Source organism: Musa acuminata, chromosome BXJ1-2, assembly GCF_036884655.1.
Source record: "Musa acuminata AAA Group cultivar baxijiao chromosome BXJ1-2, Cavendish_Baxijiao_AAA, whole genome shotgun sequence".
In the NCBI taxonomy this organism is placed as follows: Eukaryota; Viridiplantae; Streptophyta; class Magnoliopsida; order Zingiberales; family Musaceae; genus Musa; species Musa acuminata.
The window spans coordinates 29,815,141-29,836,078 of record NC_088328.1 but is presented as its reverse complement, the minus strand read 5'-3'; the positions used below and the strand labels follow the sequence as shown (position 1 = coordinate 29,836,078).

Here is a 20,938-nt window from a genome sequence, read left to right as displayed (position 1 = left end):
TAAAGAGGACAAAAGATCATATGCTCACATATAGGAGATCAGACCATTTGGAGATCATTGGGTATTTTGACTCCGATTTTACTGGATGCCAAGACAGTATGAAATCTACTTCGGGCTACATTTATATGTTGGCTGGTGGGGCGATTTCTTGGCGTAGTGCCAAGCAATCTCTTATTGCTTCTTCCACTATGGCAGCAGAATTTGTAGCATGTTTTGAGGCATCCAATCATGGAATTTGACTGAGGAATTTTGTCACAGGGCTGCAAATACTACAAGGGATTGAAAGACCACTAAAGATATATTGTGATAATAAATCAGCTGTTTTATACTCCAACAACAATAGGAGTTCGACTAAGTCAAAGCACATTGACATCAAATTCCTAGTTGTGAAAGAAATGGTACAAAGTAAACAAATTTCTATAGAACACTTGGGAACAAACTTTATGTTGGCAGATCCTCTCACAAAAGGTGTACCGCCCAAGGTCTTTCATGAGCATACTGCTCATATGGGTATATCAGAATTTGAAGAAACTTTAGTTTAGTGGGAGTCTGTCATATGTTTGTTATATGTTCTATGCCAAATTCTGTATTTGTATAGATATTTTCTGATCAGAAATAAAGCTTAAGTTTATTATACTTCGTACATTATGACTATTAAAGTTATTAATGATCTCATAAAGATAAAGTTGGACCAGTTGAAAATTGACATGTACAAATCACATTCATGTAATTTTCATGCTACACATTTCATAATTGATCTATGTCATTTGGTTATGTTAATATTAGTGATCATTGATGGGTTTAGCTATGATTGATATAGCGAAAATCGCTTTGGTCCTATATTAATATGGTCAATGGACGAGATTGTTTTGTATGTCCTGTTTAATAATGACAATAGTTTTGAGCTCATAAAGAATATCACATTTATAAGGATACATATGTGACTCAGTGCGAGATTGTTAGAATTTTAGAGTCACACATGTATAATTAAATGTGTTAAGCCATTATTTTGATTAGCCAAAATTAAAGCGATCTAATTAAAGTAAAGTTATTTGGCTAAGGGACATAATTGTTATGAAAATTAATTGTGTGGATACCACCGGTCATATTCCTAACTTAATGACGAGATAAATTAGGAATATGAAACTTTTGAGACATAATTGTAGATTCATCAATTATGAATACAATCATAATTGTAGATTCATCAGTTATGACTATAAATAAGGTTATGGTCCCCGGTTGCAGTATCGAATGAAGCTTCTCTTCACCCGTCAAGGAGAAATCTAAAGTTCTTAAAGGATACTTTGGAAGACCAAATCACCAATCAATTCAGAAAATACTTTAATGGATTCATCAGGTACGCTTCCGTATTAATCTGTTTCTTAATTGTTGTAGGATTTCATATATATTATAGTGGATTAAATAAGTTTTATGTAAATATTCTTAATCCATTATTTTGGATCTATAAAGTATGTTTTTGAATTAAGACGAAGGTTTTGATTCTATAAAATAATTATTTGATCTATATTTAATATATTAAAAGAACCCCAACATCAACTTGCACCTTAAAAGGTTTTGTAGATCATACTCATCGCAAGTCTTTGGAGTTGACGACCTTTGGTTGGTCTCCGATTCTTGTTATGCACCCGGGATTATGGCAACATCTCTTTATTGAATCTTTTGCTCTCAATGTTATCATTTGTAGCTCCAAATCACGTTATCTTCGAGTGGGTGTCTTTTGCTTAATGACAAGCTAAAAGAATTTTATTATTCGAATCTGCGTTGGCATGATTTAATTACCTCAACATGACATCTCAAGTAAAGTAATCATCTCCATCGGTCAACCAATAATAAATAGAAATATAATTAATACTTTCCTCCAACATATCACTTTCCGTCTCACGTCTGATGACAATAAGATGTATAGATCAGCGAAAGGGAATCTGATAACGTCAGCGCATGGTGGAACGGCGGCAGGGTACCAAACACTTGTTTACCTATCATATAGCTTTGACACTGACATGAAAACGAACCAAAAGAAAATGAGTAAATAACAAAGAATCGGTTGCAGTCTCAATTATAGTACTGACGAAGAACTTCTTTTCTCAAGGTAATAGGGATTTTACTAGAGTTGACATGACAGGAGGCTGTTGGAGAGCGATTTTTTTTGTAATACCTCATGTTTAATAGGATACTTTGTATGTATAAAGATAAAAGCTCATACAAAAGGTGATTTTCTTTAAAAATTTTGATAATACTTTTGAAATAGACTATTTTAAACCTGACTGATTAGCAGGTTGATTCGATCTGGATTAGATCGATTTGGGTTGGATCCCTTCGAATCGAGTAGGGTCAAGTTAAGCCAAATCTCTTACATTAAGTTACACTCGAATTTACTAAGATATAATAATTTTTATATAAATTTATTATAATTTTGTTAGAATCAAATTATTATAGAATTCTCAAGGTTTTGATAATTAATTATTCTAGATATATCTAAAAGTAAAAATATATATTAATATTAAAATAAGTTAGATAATCGAATTTAATTTATTTTAATTTTGAACATAACTAAGTCAATATAGGAAATAGAAAATAAGAGATGTAGAATTTTATGATTAGTTTTATGATGAATTTAGGATAATTTTATAAAAAAAAATAATTTTTTTAACACGTTCTTTGAATGAGAGTGTAATAATATATTTTGAATAATTTAGAATATATTTTATAAAAGTTAATATATTTTTACATAAAATATATTAATTTTATGTAAAAAGTAAGTGGGAAAGGGCGAGCAAGGAATCAAAGGAGCCGAGCACAAGTTGGCTTCGGAAGAGGATGGTAACCATCAGCTGCAACGGCGTGAATCGGATGTCCATCACCTTTCGCACCACATAAACAAGCTTCTTCCTTTTCTTTCTTTTTTTCTCGCTGTATTATTCTCGTGGCAGGTCTTTGGAATAGACGAGCATTGCTGCTCGTTAGTTTGTCTTCTTCACTCGGACCATTCCTATCTTCTCTTAAATCTTTCTTATTTGACTCCATAGATGATGGATGCGAAGGAGTGCAATAAAGCTCTCCACGGAGAGTTTTCTTTCCTTTCTATAAAGGTGATTTGTTTTTTGTTGATATTTTTTTAATCCAAAATTGATGTCCTTCACTTATTGAATGATTGGCTTCTATAAGCCAATCATTTCGTTTGCCTGTGCAAACTTTGGTGGGCCAAAACTTTACGATATGGACTATGTGATTTGTCACAGAATATTCAAAAAGACTCGAGCCTATGTTCTAGCCGACCTCTGGGAAAACCAAAGGACGTCCATACGATAGGGGAAATCTGTCACTCGACATGTGACATTTACATGGCAATACAGGGTAAGATCCGGTCAACAGTTATGTCATATTGACTTCGTCAAAAACAATAGAGAGGGACATCACCATTATTGGTGATCAGATCTGTTGTCTACCGCGGCGCCTATATCATCATCTAATTTAAGATAGAAGAAAATACCACATTAAAGTTGCAATCAAATAGCGTCCATACATCACAAGCCTTTGTCGCTGCTTGTACACACAAGTTATTAACTGTCCAATGACTACCACCACCACACACCACTATAACAGGTGGCATACCCGCAATAGGTAGAACCCACGTGCATCGTGAAGCTGCAGATTCCAAAGATGTGGACGATCATGCTTGTTGACTCAAACCCAAAGACGAACAAGGAAAGATAGACCGAAATCGGAGCCACGAAAGAACAACACCAGGGAACAGATGACGGGGAAGACGGTGAGCTCCAATACGAATGGAATCAAGTCCTTCGACTTCGCCTTCTGCCAGCCATATATCTGTAGGTAGATGTTGCAGGTGAACGCCACCAGAAAAGACAGCATCGCCATCGCAAACGACGAGCGGGCAAAGAAGTATTTCGTTGGGATTATACGACGGAACTGCTGCTCCTTGTACGGTGACATGGCGAGGGATAAGAACAACACCAGAGATGTGGCGGCGCATGACAACCCAATCACGTAAAAATGTGAGAAGACCGTAAAAGCTGCCCTACCGAAGTAAACCGGGTTGCCGGTCGCTGGGTCCTTATCGCCGGGGATGGAGAAGCTCGACGCGAACACTACAGCAGCGACAAGCCCTGAACACGTCCTGCCCGTTTCCATTAGTTGACCCTTGCAACTCTTGAGCATCTCCCGGTGACTCTCAGTAAACATCTCTTCTGCGGTCATCTCTTGCGCGTTCCGACTGTACACTAATTCCTTAGGAACCATATCTCTCACCGTCTGCATTCAAATGTCAGAAAACGATCAAATTTAGCAGGCAACTCTGAGAATATAATTATTTATTTGTAGTTAATGAAGTCAGGGACTTGACCTCAAACCATCTTAATTCATCTTGCATCTGTAGAGCATCTTGGTTATGCTCGGGGGCAGTTGCCGAAGCCAAGTGCAGGATGGTTCTTCCGGTCCTTTTGTCGACGCGGGACAGTAGCCAGGATGGTAGTATGGGATTCTTCCCCCGAATCATCTCACGTATAGTTCTCACAATCTCTCGGTTACCATGCTCTATTGCTACTTGGAGAACGCTTCGGCCACGGGTGTCCAGGTACGTAGCTGCCTCCGGACACACTCGTAAGATGGTACTGACGAACTCGGGAATGCCCATTTGTGCACCCAAGATCAAGGGTGGCTCGTTCCATCTTCTGGTAGACGCAGCTGGTGTGTTAAGTTGATCTTGTCCCTCACCTCTTTCTCGAAAGCCTGCCGCAGGAGCTCCGCCGTCACCTTGTTTTCTTCCCAGCACGTAGAACTCCATGTTTCTCGGGTCGCGGGCTAAAAATTCGATGAGTTCCAAGGCTTTTCTATGGGTTCTCTTAATCTTCTCCAGATGTCGGGTTCGAGGGTACACTGCATAACGCATTGCATTTCCAAATTAACATCAGAAGAAGTCAGCGACATGATCATCCCATTTATGATTTTCCGAAAATAAGCTATGATTATCCATCATGTAAACTACTTGGTTTTGGAGAACTAAATTACAAGAAGCCTTTTCTATAGTACTTTCCTAATTTGCTAAAACTCGTAATGAAACAGTAGGACATGACTCTAAATATCATCAATGCACTGTTTGGGAACAATTACTCACAAGTCGTTAAAATGATGAAAAGAAACAGATGAACCCATTTGACTGCAAGGACAAAAAGGAATACATCAGCGTAGTGAAACAGAACATGGATGACTACAAAAATTGTAGACAGAGAAGCTAGTAGGAGTGCCTGGGATGACTAATCTGTCAACGAGAGTACAGCAGCAAGATGGAAATCTCGAACGAATTGTTCTCTGCCTCCCGAAATATTCGTGGTCATCTTGCTCTGTGGCTTCAGCTTGCTTGAGATTATATATATGTAAACGCCAAAGTTAGAAACAAATGAGAGAGACAATAGTGGACTATTGATATTGTGATGGAAAAGATGTTGATGATTTGAATCACATACACCGGCATCGTTGGAGCTTCCAGGTGCCTCCTCTTCATCTCTTTGACGTGTCCTGTGTGAGTCCTTCTCCAAAGGAATAACTGAAATGTAAGATCAAAATTTTAGGAGCATGTAAACTACTGGTATCAAAACGCTTGATGTTTATGTTTCATCATAAGTATATTTTTCTTAGGACAATTATAATTTTACTTCACATCGAAAATAAAAAAAATAAATATTAAATTTTATTTATAGGGATTTGATGAGTATATTATTATTAATTTGAGCTTAGCTATTCAGATGAATGGTCCAAGTTTAATGAAGTTAATAAGTCAATTATCCTTTTAGATCGGATTGTAATATATATATATATATATATATATATATATATATACAAAAAGTAATTCACCTAAAAAATAATTAGTAATTGATTTCTATCACGCCCCTCTATTTTATCCTCCTATTCTAATTAATTTCGTTTCAAATTTGTTGAAATGATTCACTAAGCCAGTTTGGATGAGTGAACTGGTCAACCTTGTGTCGCTTGCTCTCCTCCTCCTTCTCGTCTCCTCCTCGAAGAAGAAAGAACAGGGACGAAAGGGTGACGACAAAAGGGCGAATTGAGGGAAGAAGCAGGAGACAAGTGAAAGAATAAAGAACAGAGATCAAATCAGACAAAACCATATAATAAATCCGAAAAATCAAGGGGGGTGGTGGGGGTGGGGTGTGGGAGGGCGAGGCGCTGGGGAAGTTGAAGGAAGAGGCTGGCAGCACTTACAGCCATAGAGGATGGACTCGAAGCAGCCCAGTACCATTTGGCTTCGGAATAACCCCGGAACGGTCACCATCAGCTGCAACGGGGTTACCGCCATAGTATTCCTCGACGTGATCAGCAATGGAAAACGCTCTGCAATCTCCAGTGCTAGCCCTGCGTCAACTTACTCACCTTCATCACAACAAAGATGCGGAAGCAGTATGATCCACATATAACACTTTAAATAAATAAGATAGAAACAAGATAAAACCAGCTGGCCTGAGCCAGACCAACCAAACCGGTGATGATGGCTAACCCGGCTCGTTGCCCATGATGGCGCAGTGCAGCATGGTGGCGCCGTCCTCCCTCCGATCGTACGGGGAGCCCTTCCCCTCGTCCACCAGGCACCAGAACATGTCATGATGCCCGTAGAACGCCGCTTTGTGAAGTGGTGTCTCCTGCTTCAGGTTCTGTTCTCCGATGAGATCTTCTCTCGTGTCGAACAGCTCCTTGGCCACCTCGCTGTTACCCACGGCGGCAGTGACATGAAGAGCCGTGTCGCCGTACAAATTCTTGGCCGCGAGGGTCTCCACTGGCATCTGCAAGATAATACTTTTGGCGAGGTCCGCCTTGTTGCAAGCTATGACGACGTGGAGCAAAGTGTCGTTCATGAGGTTCACAGGGCGACCAGGATCTTCTTCGGCTAGAGCCAAGAGTTCCTTGTGCTTCTTCTGACGGATGTGAGACTTCACCGTGAGAAAATGTTTCCTGTTGAGCTCGTGCGGTGGATCAGCATCCTCCGTGCCGTCCTGAATGGAATCCGTATGGGCAAGAGAGGGATCCCCCATATATGGTGCGCACAACTCGTTCGTACGCCTTCGCCTCCTGATTTCCACTGCGAAACTAAAGCAACCTGAAGGCCTGCCTTAACAAGCAGACTAGCTGATCCTTTTGGCTCTCATCCATCGTCGTACACTTCCTTCCCCCTTGGTTTTTGTAGATCATATTCATAGCAAGTCTACGGAGTTGAGAACCCATTGGGGAGTCTCCGATTCTTGTTGTCCACCCGGATTACGGCAACATCTTTTTTTCCGTCTCTTTGTTGAATCTTCTGCTCTCGACGTCGTCAACAGCAACATGCATTTGTTGTAGCTCCAAATCACGTTATCCTCGAGTGGGTGTCTTTAGGTGTCTATTTCTTTAATGGCGAGCCAAAAGAATTTTATTATTCAGATACGATTTAGTCTCACGTCTAGTGACAATAAGATAACTCGCCGAAAGGGAACATGATGACATGATGATGAATATTGGAAGATAAATGTCACGGTTGGAAAGAGAAAGGCTACCAAACATTTCTCACTACCATTAATATTGACAATGACATGAAAACGATCCAAAAGAAAACAAGAAAATAGTAAATGTCGATGACGAAACAACCGTTGAATCGTTTGCCGTCTCAATTATAGTAATAACAAAGAACTTCGTTTCTCAAGGTAGAGTTGTCACGACAGATAGGTTTCTGGCGAGGGATTTACTCATTTAGTTTGACCTTCTGCTCTTCTATGATGCTCAAGATGAGATTTGTTCGTAATAGGGTGATCTGAGATTAGTACAGTCCCATTTAGAAGAACCCAAGGACTGCAGTTGTCAATTGCATGGTACACATTAGAAAGAAAACAGAACTCTTCCCATTGCTCTGTTTGTTCTTCTTCTTCGTTTCTATTATTGGCATTTGAGTTTCTTTTGTTTTTTTTGTTTTTTGTTAATGATGGATGATGAACAGAAGCACATATGTTATGATTTTTTATGATTGCAAACGAGAGCACAAGATATTTAGCATAGTCAAATTTCAAATCAAAAAAGTCAAAATACGTCCAATTCATAGTAGTCTCGAAATAAATGCGAGTACAATTCAGGAATTATCAGAATTTAATACCACACACAAACACACGCAAGAGTTCTACTGGCACAGACCACGAAGCCGAGGAAGTATGCCTGACATTAACGCTTATTGACTCAACACCAAATACGACGGAAAAAAGACGGACCAAAATTGGCACCACGGTAGAGGAGCACAACCAAGCAGACAGTGGGGAAGACGGTAAGCTCCAGTACCAGTTGAAGGATGTCCCTCGTAAGTGTTTTCTGCCCGCCATATATCTGTAGGAAGATGTTGCATGTGAAGGCCAGCAGCAAAGCCGTCAGCGCCAACCCAAACGAGAAGCAAGCGAAGAAGTACTTGGTGGGGATGGCACGGCGGAACTGCTGCTCCTTGTAAGGCGAGATGACGAGGGACAAGAACAACACCAGAGACGTGGCGGCGCACGACAACCCGATCACGTACGCATGCGTGAACACCTTAAAGGGTAGCCTGTTGAAGTACTCAGGGTTGCCGGTTTTGGAATTCTTCTCGCCCGGGATGGAGAAGCTGGACGCGAAGACCACCGCCGCTACGAGGCCTGAACATGTCTTGCCCATCTCCATTAGCCGATTCTTGCAGTCCTTAAACATCTCTTTGTGACTCTCGGTAAAGATCTCCCGCGCTGTCTTCTCGGCCGCGTTTCGACTGTACACGAGCTCCCTAGGCACCATCTCTTTCACCATCTGCATGCATACGATTAATTAACGATCACATGGAATTCTACAATGACAAATATTTCTCTTATGAGACATATGATCGAACATTGGGAGTACGTGACCTCAAACCATCGTATCTCATCTTGCATTTGGACTGCATCGTCTCCGGTATCACCGACCGTCTCAGAAGCAAAATGCAGGATGGTGTTTCTGGTTTTAGAGTCGATGTTGGACAACAACCAGGATGGTAAAATGGGGTTGTCTCCCTGGGTCATCCTACCGATAGTTTCTACATTCTCTCGGTTCCCAGATTCTATCGCCACTTGGAGAACATTTCTGCCCTTCGTGTCCAGGTAGGTTGCTGACTGTGGGCACACTTCCAGGATCTTGCGGACGAAATCATGAAGGCCCATTTGTGCACCTAAGATCAAGGGTGGTTCGTTCCATCTCTCTTCCGAGCTAGGTGACAGTGCCTTGAACACTTTCTCCACACTCTGAGCCGCCTCTTTGATTGCAATTGAGACCGGTGTTTCCGATTCCTTCGACAATAATTTGTAGAGCTTATCGGTCATCCCGTCAATGAGCTCTTTCACTACAGCTGGGGCTTCCGTATCCTTTTTTTGGGCATCACCTTCGTGTACAGACTCCGGTGGACCAAGCTTACCAAATTGGTCGTCAAGCGCTTCTGAAGTACTTGTTGCAACTTTGGGGGGAACTTTTCCACGCACAAAGAACACGAAGAATCCTTCTTTGGCTAAGTATTCGATAAGGTGCATAGTTTCTGTATGGTTCTTCTTCTTCCACTCCAGACGTTGGACTCTCGGCGACACTGCACCCATGCATGCATTTCAATTATCATTAATCATGTAACGTAAAAACCTAACATAAATTATTTTAATTTTTTTAAGCGATTCATCATTTGCTAAGAAAAGTATAGGTGTGTAAGAACTGTTAACTCACATTGCCTTATAATGTTATAAACAAATCGCTGAATCCAGCCAGCTGCAGGACAAAATGCATGCACAAATCAATGTTATCCTACATTTAATAACCGTAACATGATAGATTAAGAACGTTTCACTTTACGATGGATGTTATTAGCAAGTAGCGAACGAGTACCTGGGATGTTGGTCAACTCCAACAGGTCAAAGAGAGTGCTGTAGTTTGATGGGAATTTTGAGCGAAAAGCCCTCGGTGAGTTATCGTCTTGTGCTACTCCAATGCTCTTGAGATTACATGTGCATGCCACAGAGAGAACCGAATCAGAGAGCTAAACGTCAACGATTCACTCATGATTCGAAGCAATGCCATGTAAAAAGTCATTCATGCATAAGCCACATACAGATCTATTGAGTGCCACCTCTTCATCCCTTTTGTTCATTTTACTCGAGTCCTCTTCCAAAGGAATCCCTGAAATGTAAAACCAAAGAGCTCTACGAATATTCTTATGCACATTTTAATTGATTTTTTAGCCTCATCGTAGATGAGAATTATTGCTGTATGTACAGAAAAAGGAGTAGAGGAGGGTAGCACTCACATTCGTAGATGAAGGAGTCGAGGGCCCCAAGAACTACTTGGCTTCGGAATGCCTCTGGAATAGTCACCAACAGCTGCAGCGGAGTCAGGGCGCGCTCATTCCGGGATTCGATCTGAGATGGATATTCCTTTGCAATCTCCAAGGCGAGTACTGCAGGCGTACCGATATGCTAATTGAAGTTGAACTGTGTACATGGGAAAGAGGATGTAGCGATAGTTACCCGGCGCATTGCCCATGATGGCACAGTGCAGCATGGTGGCGCCGTCCTCCCTCCGGGCTTCCGCTGAGCTGTTCTTTTCCACCAGCAGCCAGAACATGTCCCTCTGCCCGTATAGGGCCGCCTTATGTAGCGGTATCTCCTGCTTCCCGTTCCGCACATGAACGAGAACTGGCACCCTGCGGATCAGCTCCGAGGCCACTTCTTTGTCGTCCATGGCTGCAGCCACGTGAAGCGCCGTGTCGCCGTTGTAGTTGTAGGCCTCGAGAATGTCATTTGATGATATTTTGGCGATGAGGAGGACGGCGAGCTTGGACTTCTTGCAGGCGATGACGACGCTGAGCAGCGGGTCGTTCATGAGGTTCACGTGGTTATTCTGCTCCACTAGACGCAGGAGTTCGTTCACGTCCACGTTCTCACGGTGGATGAGCGAGTTCAGTCGTTGGAAGCGTGCCACGTCCAGGACATGCGGTGGCTCCTCTGATCCACCATCACCTGCGCCTTTCCCGGAGCCAGACGGCTGTTTCTCTCCTTTTGTCCCTGATCCGGCGCCTACATCATCAGCCAGCGTCGGCTTTTGGGTGCTGGAAGGAGCCGCCATATCCGTAACACGTCGAAGGGAGCCGCTCCTTTCGCTACGTTCTCACCAACCACTAAATATATAATGGCCACGGGGAGGAGGAGACGAGGTGATGAAGTTGGTCCCCATCGACCGACAGACGCCACCTTCCTCATTACCAGTTGATCGAGTAGCTTTGCTTCTCAATGGGTAATAGCTTCAGATTCTCTACTCGAGCTTTCATAGATCGCTATGTTAGGTAACTCTTCCGACGGAATTAAAGTACAAAAAGCCGATTCTCCCCAACGTGTCTTTGTTCTTTCGTTCCCTATACAAAAGCAAAAATAGGCAAATGCGATGGCTTTTGTTAAATTAAGCTGCAGTCTTTGAATAAATCGTAAAAGAAAAAGGAGAACTGCACACACTTCACTTTATCTTTCACTCGTGTTTGTCAAGCTTACATAAAGAACAGGCGTCTCAATTTAAGCTACTTTAAATTTCTTCCCAAACCTGCCATTTTCTTTTTTTTATTTATCATCTTATTTTAAAATTTTTAAAAAAATCTATCTACGAATAGACCTAAATATCTTTCCTTCGTCCCTTCTTCTCCTCATCACAGACGATAACAAGTGATGGTAGCATATCGAACAGACATAAATTCTCTTTTTATCATCTTCTTCTTTTATAGCATTCTTCTTTTTTCTGGTCTTTCAACGATTATAAATTATAAAATTATATTATACTGTTTGAAAGGGTTACTTCTTTTATTAATATCTATCCATTCAAATTTTAAAAACAACTTATTTAGCATGACATCTTGCGACCTTCGCTATTTATTTCATAAATCTTCATCTCAAGTAGTCAACATTTATATATTATGCATCTGAAAAGAAACCTTTTTGGGTGGTATAAAGAAATCCAATTAACAATTTATCAAAATCATTCTTGTCGTTGATAAAAGTTACGGAATTCAACACATCACGTACTGTCCCGACATCATGCTGCAGATTGGAAGGTGTGGACAATGATCGCAATAACTACTGACTCAACGCCAAAGGCGAGCAAAAGATGGACCAAAACTCGAGCCACGATAGAGCAACACGATAACACAGACGAATGGAAAGACCATGAGCTCGAGCAAGAGCGGAATCAAGTCCTTCCTCTCAGATCTCTGCCCGCCATAGATTTGCAGAAAGATGTTGCAGGTGAACGACACCAGGAAAGCCATCAGCGCCACCCCAAATGATAAGCAGGCAAAGAAGTATTTGGCCGGGATGGCACGGCGGAACTGCTGCTGTTTGTAAGGCGATATGACGAGGGATAAGAACAACACCAGAGACGTAGCGGCGCTTGACAGCCCAATCACGTACGCGTGTGAGAAGATCTTAAAAGGCAGTCTGTTGAAGTAGACTGGGTTTCCGGTTGCTGGATCCTTCTCGCCGGGGATGGAGAAGCTCGACGCAAAGACCACGGCCGCCACAAGGCTCGAACATGTCTTGCCCATCTCCATTAGTTGATCCTTGCAGTTCTTGAGCATATCTTGGTGACTCTCCGTAAATATCTCCTGTGCTGTCTTCTGTCTCTCGTTTCGATAGTTCACTAGTTCTTTAGGAACCATGTGTCTCACCGTCTGCAACCAAGTGCCAGTCAAAAACAGAGGAGGTTTTCGATAGATGAATCAAAGCAAGGTTAATGAAGTTAGCAACTGGACCTCAAACCATCTTAGTTCATCTTGCATTTGCATCGCGTCTTGGTAAGTATCAGGGCCTTTCGCCGATGCAAAATGCAGGATGGTTCCTCCGGTGGTTCCATCGACGCAGGACAGTAGCCAGGACGGCAGAATGGGATTGTGCCCCTCGGTCATCTCGCGTATGGTTTCTACGATCTCCAGGTTACCATGCTCGATCGCAACCTGGAGAACGCTTCTCCCTTTGGTGTCCAAGTAGGTTGCAGCCTGTGGAGACACCTTTAAGATCGTCCTGACGTACTCGGGAAGGCCCATTTGGGCTCCCAAGATCAATGGTGGTTCGTTCCATCTAGCAGACTCAGGCGACAGTGCCCCTATGGCGTCCTGCATGCACTTACGCAGCTCCTCTTCTGTGACTCTGTCATCGCCGTGCGACGCGAATCTGAAAAACTTTTCCGCAAACGCAATGACCAGCTGATCTCGTCGCCCTCCTCTTTCTCGGTGTCGTTCGCCAGTGGCTTCTGCTGGGTGTTCAAAACCTTCTATAGCCACCCCATCGGTTCCCTGGCTGAAGAAATCCACGTATTCTTCTTTGTGGACTAAATACTCGATAAGTTGCAAAGCTGCTCTGTGGGTTCTCTTTATCCCCTCCAGACGTCGGATTCTTGGGGATACTGCATAATGCATTGCATTGCAATCACAATAACATCAGAAGAGGCCAACAAATCAATGCTGCAGTCAAGTCGATCTTTGGGAACGGTCACTCACGTTGCATTAAAATGTTGAAAAGAAGCAGTTGAATCCATCTGGCTGCATATATAGATAAAAAGCATAAATCAGTGTAATCCAATTACAATAATGGATCCAGAACCGTGAGAAATGAGTGGTACCTGGAATGTACATCAATTCCAATAGGTCGAAGAGAGGTCTGTATTGAGATGGGAATTTTGAACGAATTCTTCTCGGCCTCTCCAAATCTTCATAGTCATCTTCTTCTATTTCTTCTGTGACGACCGCTCGCTTGAGATTACATACATGTGTGCACCAAAGTCAGAATAGCATTACTCATAACTTCAATCTATCATGTGAAGTCAAATCATTCATTCGGAAACACATACATCCGTGCTTTTAGGTGCTTCTTCATCTCCATCACGAGTCTTGGGAGAGTCCTCTTCCAAAGGAATCACTGGAATATGCCGTCAAAACCAAAAAACAAAAAAGAAAACAGAGTGGCGAAAGGAAAAGAGCATGAAAATTGAAGAGGAGGGATTGCTCTTACATCTGAAGAGAAAGGATTCAAGGGAGCCAAGCGCCATCTGACTTCGGAATAACCCGGGAATGGTCACCATTAGCTGCAACGGCGCCACCGCATCAGCATTCCGTGACGTGATCAGCTCTGGATATTGCCTTGCAATTTCCAATGCAAGCGCTACATGAAGCTAAATTTTGATGAGAAGCTAAGTCGATAGAGTCACGCCAAGTATTCTGTGGGTTATTGGTGTTGAACTTACACGGCGCATTACCCATGATGGCACAATGCAGCACGGTGGCTCCATCCTCCCTCCGGTCCTTGAAGCAGTCGTTGTCCCCCTCAATGAGGCACCAGAACATGTCCCGCTGCCCGTACAGCGCCGCTTTGTGCAGCGGCGTCTCCAGCTTCAAGTTCCGCTCCCTGATGATTTCTTTGTTGTTGCGGACCAGCTCAGTGGCCACCTCGCAGTCACCCACGGCGGCAGCGACGTGAAGCGGTGTGTCGCCGTTCCAACTTTTGGCCTTGAGGTGAACCGCCCCCATCTGCCCGATGAGACTTTTGGCGAGGTCGGTCTTCCCACAAGCGATGACGATGTGGAGCAAAGTGTCTTCCATGAGGTTCACTCTGCGATCGGGATTACTTTTGACCAGATCCAAGAGTTTGTCGTTCCTTCCATGACGAATGTGAGACTTCACCATGCGGAAGTACCGCTGGTCGAGCTTGTGCGGGGGTTCCTTCGTCTCTTTTCTGCTCTCATCAATAAAATCCAAAGAGGGCTCGTTCCCACTTTCCGGAAACACGGAAGAGGTCAAGCCGTTGGGAGTTCCCATAGCGCCACTGGATGACCGTATGCACGCCTCCACCTCCACCTCCACCTCCTTCTGCTGTTGCTGCTGGAGGCCTCCCTTTATATTGATGATGGGCAGGAGATCAAGCCATCGTTCCTCAAATCTCGGTTGATTAGCTTTGCCTCTTCTTGTGGGCTAGCGTGGGATTGCACTGCAATTGAGTACCTTCCTACCTCAAAAGTGGCAACAGATAGCCACTGACCCACCTCTTCTGGTTTAAGGAAATAAAACAATAACAATCATAACCATTAATGCCCATTGCCTGCAGCCAAAAACACTGAATTAATCGATCACCCACCAGATCTTCGAGTTTAATTTTGTCAACCCAGTAATCCATCTCATTCATTCATCTATTCGCATCAAGTTCTCTAGATTGTGGATGAACTGTGTTGCACAACTTTAAACTTGGGACAAATCTTGTCGTCTTCCATCCCCACAAAGGAATGGTGTGGCTGCTGCTTAAAGATGGAGGACATGGACGTACAATCTCGATTTGAAGACAGAGACGGTGTGTGAGAGAATGAAGAACAGACATGCATGCTTGCGTTAATCATTTTCATTGCTATCTTTTCCTTTTTCTTTTGTTCTTTCCCTTCCTTTTAGGATGATTTATGTTTGCGTGAAGAATACGCATCTCAATAATTTTCCCTCCCCCTTTGAAAAAGAAAAGAATTGTAGTTCACTTTGAAAAAGAACAAAAAAAAAAAGAATTACAGTTAATTAAAGCTTCGCTTTGTCGTGCGCACTTTAGCTGATTTAAGGTTGCTAATAATAGACGTCCTCCTAATTTTCATCCAACTTCAACTTTGATTAACAGGATCGAGTAATAATACAAGTTTCAAACGCTTGATTGATTAACACATTATTACATAAGTAATAACTCTCAAGTTTAAGTTCACATATATATTATTTAATATAATAATTATTTTAATTTTTTCAAGAAATATTAGATGTTTGACTGTCATGATGTTAAAAATTATAATAAATCACTCGAGCATATACTTAACTTTCGACGATATCTTCCTCTATATTCTATAATTTTTTTATAATTTTGATTTAAAATTATGTATGTTGAGATATCACAATGGTAAGTATAGTTATTACGTAGTTTATAGATTCACCCTGTTATTTCCTTCTTGCATCTTCATTTAGGAAACTGTCTTTAATCATATCTATGGTTAGAGTCCCCTCTGGCGTGGAGTTACAAATAGTCACCACATACGTTTCCCAACTTTCTGGTAAAGAGCTGAGAAGTAATAATCCCTGCATCTCATCATCTATATTCATTTTCATAGCAACCAACTTGTTTGCAAGACTCTGAAATAGGCTTATGTGCTCAATAATGTTACCACCATCTTTATACTTCAAATTTACAAGCCTTCTGAGGAGAGAAATTCTATTTCCCACTGTCTTTTTCGCAAAGAGGTTTTCTAACCTTTGCAATAGAGCAAATCTTCCATCAGACGCCTCCAAGTGGAATAATTTGATGAGTTCAATTTAATCATACCATCTGACTGCTCCATTTCAATCACACAAGAAAACTAGCACCAAACAGATTGATTTATTGCTCTGATACCACTTGTTGGGAAGAAACCTGTTAATGCGGAATAATTCTTTTCCCTCTTTGTGTATCAAAATAGGTTCCTCATCAAAATACCAACTTGATATCAAAATGCTAATATCAATCAGCACAGCATAAACAATAGAGCAATAAATCAATCACACAGTGAGACCAAATCTTTTTAACGTGAAAAACCCAATGTGGGAAAAACCACGGGACCGTAGTCCACCTCAAACTTCCACTATCAATAATAATGATAACAGGTTTACAGTAGAACTTCTCTAGAATAACTAGAGGATCAAAATAACATCAAGATCATAGATCTTGGCTCAAGGATAGCATATCTTCATCACGTAGGATGGATCTCCTCAAAAAAAGATTTCTAGGTCTCACATAGTGGATATCGTAAGAAAGTACCTTAGAGAGGGTAAACTGCAGATCAACGCCGTTAGGATTGTAGAGTTTGCTGCAATAAACTGCAGATCAACGCCGTTAGGATTGTAGAGTTTGCTGCAAGGATTCTCCACATAAAATTTGGGCCGAAACTTAAGCAGAAAAACTCAGAAACCTTACTTTCTCTCTCTATTTCTCTCTCCTCTTTTTTCTCAGCATGCCGCTGGACGCTGTAATCTCACTGTGCGCGCACACACACACCCTGCACGCTGCCCAATTTTGCCCTTTCTCTCTTACTGATTTGGGCTCAATAGACCCAATTGTCCAAACCCACGTATGGGCTGGACCCAACATGTCAAAACTCACACCTCACAGCATAGAGACAAAAACTGAGTCAACGCCAGAAAGAACCGAAAGACGGAAAAAAAATAGGTGCACACGAAAGGGAAGACGATGAGCTCCAGTAGGAGTATAATCAAGTCCTTCGACTCCGATCTCTGTCCGCCACAGATTTGCAAGTAGATGTTGCAGGTGAATGCCACCAGAAAAGCCGGCAGCACGATCCCAAATGACAAGCAGGCGAAGAAGTACTTGACTGGGATGGCACGGCGGAACTGCTGCTCCTTGTAAGGCGCGACGAGGAGGGATAGGAACAACACCAGAGATGTAGCGGCGCTTGACAACCCAATCACGAACGTGTGCGAGAAGATCCGAAAAGGTAGCCTGTCGAAATAGACCGGGTTTCCGGTTGCCGGATCCTTCTCGCCGGGGATGGATAAGGTCGACGCGAACACCACGGCGGCCAGAAGCCCTGAGCATGTCTGGCCCATCCCCACCAGTTGTTCCTTGCACGCCTTAGCCATCTCTTTGTGACTCTCACTAAACATCTCTTGTGCTGTCTTTTCTGCATCGTTTCGGTAGCTATTAGCACATCATGCGAGTGCTAATTAATTTGCTGAACCAAAAAGGAAAATTAACGTAGGTATTAGCTAGCAACTCGACCTCAAACCGTATCAGTTCATCTTGTATCTGTACTGCAGCTTGGTCATCACCAGGGCCTTTGGTGGAAGCAAAATGCAGGATGGTAGGATGGGGCAGTTCCCCTGCGTCATCTCACGTATAGTTTCCACGATCTCTAGGTTACCGTTCTCTATAGCCACCAGGAGAACGCTTCTCCCCTTGGTGTCCAGGTATGCTGCTGCCTGCGGACATACTAGCAAGATCGACCTGACGAACTCAGGAAGACCCATTTGTGCACCCAAGATCAGGGGCGGCTCGTCACATCTTCTAATTGTGGATTCACCGGACACTTCCTCCATCGACTCCTTCATGCTCTTCTTGAGCTCTTTTGCTGCTGCTTCGTGATTGGCATCCATGTGCGACATATACATAAATAGCTTTTCCGCAAACCTATCAAAGTCTTGATCTCGGTTCCCTCCTCCATTTACTCCTTGGCCTTCACCAGCGTCCGTGGACGGAGGAGACTGTCCTGTTGCAGAACTGGTGATGTCTCCAACAAGAAGACTTTCCTCCTTGCCTTTTTGTCTTCCCTTGGAATAGAACTCCATGTGCTCTGGATGATAGGCTAAGAACTCGATCAGTTCCAAGGTTTCCTTGTGGGTTTCCTTTTGCTTCTCCAGACGTTCGATCATAGGGAACACTGCATGATGCATTGCAATTCCAATAACATTAATTGGAAAAGGACAACAGGTCTAAACATCATGCATCCATCCACGAACAATGACTTACATTGCTTTAGAATGCGGAAAAGCAACAAATGAACCCATCTGGCTGCATCAACAGAAGCATGAATCAGTGTAGTCCTGTCATCCAACAATAAGATCCAGGTAAGAAATGTAAATAGAGAAGCTCGTAGGAGTGAGTACCTGGGATGAACATCAATTCCAACAGGTCAAAGAGACTGCTGTAGTGAGATGGGAATTTCGAAATAAACGTTTTGGGGGACAGAAGAGACACAACTTTTCGCTTGACATATTTTGCACCTCCCTTATTACGTACATGTAGACGCCAACGTCAGAAACAATAGAAGGAAATAATCTTCGAGCAAGGACAAATCATATATGAGATGAAAAGAAATATGCTAAGAGGATAGTCTCATATTACTAATAATTGAAAGAGTCTAATTACATATACTAAATTTGATCGATAATATAAAAATTTTAAGTTTCTAGATTGAATTGATGTATGACGTATGACCAATATACATTAACCCTAACTAGAATATGACTCAAACTCATGATTTATAAAAAAAATTATATAATATTCCAGCCACTGAATGTAGATGAGTCATACCACTGGGTAGATGTCGATGTGTGAACCGTATCGTAAAGTTAAAAAATATATGAACTGGAAGTTTGAACCCTTCAAAGAAGAGAAAGACTTAAAAAGGATAGTTCATTCATGATTGAAAGAATTGAGTTACATATATTAAGTTTAAACCTTTATGAATATGTGAAAGACTTTAAAAACCCATATTCATATGTGAGATGAATAGAAATATCCTAAAAGGGTAATTCGTTAACCCTAACCAGAATGACTCCGACTCGTATTACAAAAATTTCTAACACATGGTAGATCAAACTTTGTATTGTCTAGTTTGAGGAAAAAACTTCTCTTAGATTTTGTAATAAATATTATTGACAAGTACTAGAAATGATGCTATCGACCTCATGAACTATATCCATGCCATCAAGCAAAATAAAATGATTCATCCGGAAGCACATACTTCACCAGCGCTCGAGTCCGTAGGTTGCTCTTCATCTACTACACGTGGCTTGCTGGAGTCCTCTTCGTATGGAATCACTGTAACATTCCAATCAAAGTATACAGCCGTGAAGTTTCAAGAGCTAGCATGCATATTGGTGTGCTTTTATTTGATGTAGCAAGCCTTAGTTACCATAACTTCATGCTGTGATTGTTTTATGGTGAAGTAAATCCTCGAAATTACATTACGACGGATGTATCGATCCGCTTGCACTCACGCTTATAAATTACGGCCTCGAAGGTCCCAAGATTCGTTTGGCTTCGGAATAACCCCGGAATGGTCACCATCAACTGCAGCGGAGTCACCGCAGCATCATTCCTCGACATGATCAGCTGTGGATATTTCTTTGCAATCTTCAGTGCTAAAGCTACATTACAATTCAACTATGTAAACATATTTCTAGAAATCAAGAAAGGAGCTATATATGACTATGGCTTCCTGGAATTGATGACAACTCACCCGGCGCGCTACCCATGATGGCACAGGGCAGCACGGTGGCGCCGTCCTCCCTCCGCTCGTCCGGGCCGTGCGGCCCCATTTCCGCCAGGTACCAGAACATCGTCTCTTGCCCGTACAGCGCCGCTTTGTGCAGCGGTGTCTCCTGCTTCTTGTTCCGTGCACTGACGAGACCTGAGTTCTTGCGGAGCAACGCCTCGGCCACGTCGAGGTCACCCACGGTGGCCGCGACATGGAGAGCCGTGTTGTCGTGGTAATTAGCGTACCACAGCGGTCCGGGCTTCTCCGCGGGCATGCTTTGAATCAGCCGTTTGGCGAGGTCGGTTTTCTTGCATGCGATGACGACGTTGAGCACAGGGTCCTCCATGAGGTTGAGTGGAGGATCCTTCTTCATGGCTAGGCGTAATAGATCCTCGTCCGTCTCCTGCTGAATCAGAGACGTCACGGTGCCAAAGTAATCCACGTCGAAGACAGTTGGTGGTCTATTCTCGTCGTCACAGTTATCTGTTGCGATGGCCGATTGACGGGATGTTGGATCCATGGCTACGTCTGTAACCTTCACGGACCCTTGGTGGTGTTAGATGAGCACCTGAAGCCCTCCCTTTATATGATGGCTAGGAAGGAGATCAAGTGATCATCGACCGACGTGCCTACGCCTCCTTGCCCTTTTTCATTTGATCGGCTTTGCTTCTCGTTGGGAGTCAAGTGTCGGATTCTGCGTACGGTAATTAATATGCGTGAATTGACAATTGCTTATATTGTCTCCTATTTGAATACTTTAGAAAAAGGTATGCATGGTTGGTTTTATTAATTGATGTAGCTGCCTCCA

General features: G+C 42.6%; 5 protein-coding genes across 9 annotated transcripts; all 5 read right to left on the bottom strand.

Annotated features, from left to right (window-relative positions):
• Positions 1-3,498: 3,498 nt before the first annotated feature.
• On the bottom strand, positions 3,499-7,421 carry LOC135608579 (uncharacterized). 4 transcript variants are annotated; one of them, XM_065101654.1, is made up of 8 exons: positions 6,554-7,421; positions 6,262-6,411; positions 5,505-5,584; positions 5,286-5,397; positions 5,156-5,197; positions 4,385-4,917; positions 4,065-4,293; positions 3,499-3,960 (listed from the first exon to the last, which is right to left on the bottom strand). In XM_065101654.1, exons 1-8 carry the CDS (start codon positions 7,083-7,085, stop codon positions 3,692-3,694), a joined length of 1,947 nt encoding a protein of 648 aa, XP_064957726.1. In that variant the 5' UTR covers positions 7,086-7,421; the 3' UTR covers positions 3,499-3,691. The 4 variants fall into 4 exon arrangements, with proteins under 4 accessions (XP_064957726.1, XP_064957729.1, XP_064957719.1 ...); XM_065101657.1 differs by having other exon boundaries at positions 3,499-3,954; XM_065101647.1 differs by having other exon boundaries at positions 3,499-4,293; positions 6,554-7,419.
• A 663-nt stretch (positions 7,422-8,084) lies between these two features.
• Positions 8,085-11,185, bottom strand: LOC135608576 (uncharacterized). Its single transcript, XM_065101640.1, has 7 exons — positions 10,572-11,185; positions 10,352-10,501; positions 10,157-10,224; positions 9,934-10,039; positions 9,775-9,816; positions 8,937-9,643; positions 8,085-8,841 (listed from the first exon to the last, which is right to left on the bottom strand). The coding sequence occupies exons 1-7, from the start codon at positions 11,167-11,169 to the stop codon at positions 8,254-8,256; spliced, it is 2,259 nt and encodes a 752-aa protein (XP_064957712.1). The 5' UTR covers positions 11,170-11,185; the 3' UTR covers positions 8,085-8,253.
• An 893-nt stretch (positions 11,186-12,078) lies between these two features.
• LOC135608573 (uncharacterized) lies at positions 12,079-15,273 on the bottom strand. The gene is made up of 7 exons (XM_065101628.1): positions 14,326-15,273; positions 14,094-14,243; positions 13,933-14,000; positions 13,705-13,834; positions 13,583-13,624; positions 12,839-13,488; positions 12,079-12,757 (listed from the first exon to the last, which is right to left on the bottom strand). The coding sequence occupies exons 1-7, from the start codon at positions 14,894-14,896 to the stop codon at positions 12,173-12,175; spliced, it is 2,196 nt and encodes a 731-aa protein (XP_064957700.1). The 5' UTR covers positions 14,897-15,273; the 3' UTR covers positions 12,079-12,172.
• Positions 15,274-16,822: 1,549 nt separating this feature from the next.
• On the bottom strand, positions 16,823-20,665 carry LOC135612082 (uncharacterized). The gene is made up of 3 exons (XM_065107864.1): positions 20,113-20,665; positions 19,834-20,020; positions 16,823-17,789 (listed from the first exon to the last, which is right to left on the bottom strand). Exons 1-3 carry the CDS (start codon positions 20,648-20,650, stop codon positions 17,231-17,233), a joined length of 1,284 nt encoding a protein of 427 aa, XP_064963936.1. The 5' UTR covers positions 20,651-20,665; the 3' UTR covers positions 16,823-17,230.
• Positions 17,636-19,786, bottom strand: LOC135586335 (uncharacterized). Of its 2 annotated transcripts, XM_065110304.1 has the most exons (4): positions 18,755-19,786; positions 18,618-18,659; positions 17,871-18,528; positions 17,636-17,772 (listed from the first exon to the last, which is right to left on the bottom strand). In XM_065110304.1, the coding sequence occupies exons 1-3, from the start codon at positions 18,765-18,767 to the stop codon at positions 17,882-17,884; spliced, it is 702 nt and encodes a 233-aa protein (XP_064966376.1). In that variant the 5' UTR covers positions 18,768-19,786; the 3' UTR covers positions 17,636-17,772; positions 17,871-17,881. The 2 variants fall into 2 exon arrangements, with proteins under 2 accessions (XP_064966376.1, XP_064966368.1); XM_065110296.1 differs by having other exon boundaries at positions 17,672-18,528.
• Positions 20,666-20,938: the final 273 nt, after the last annotated feature.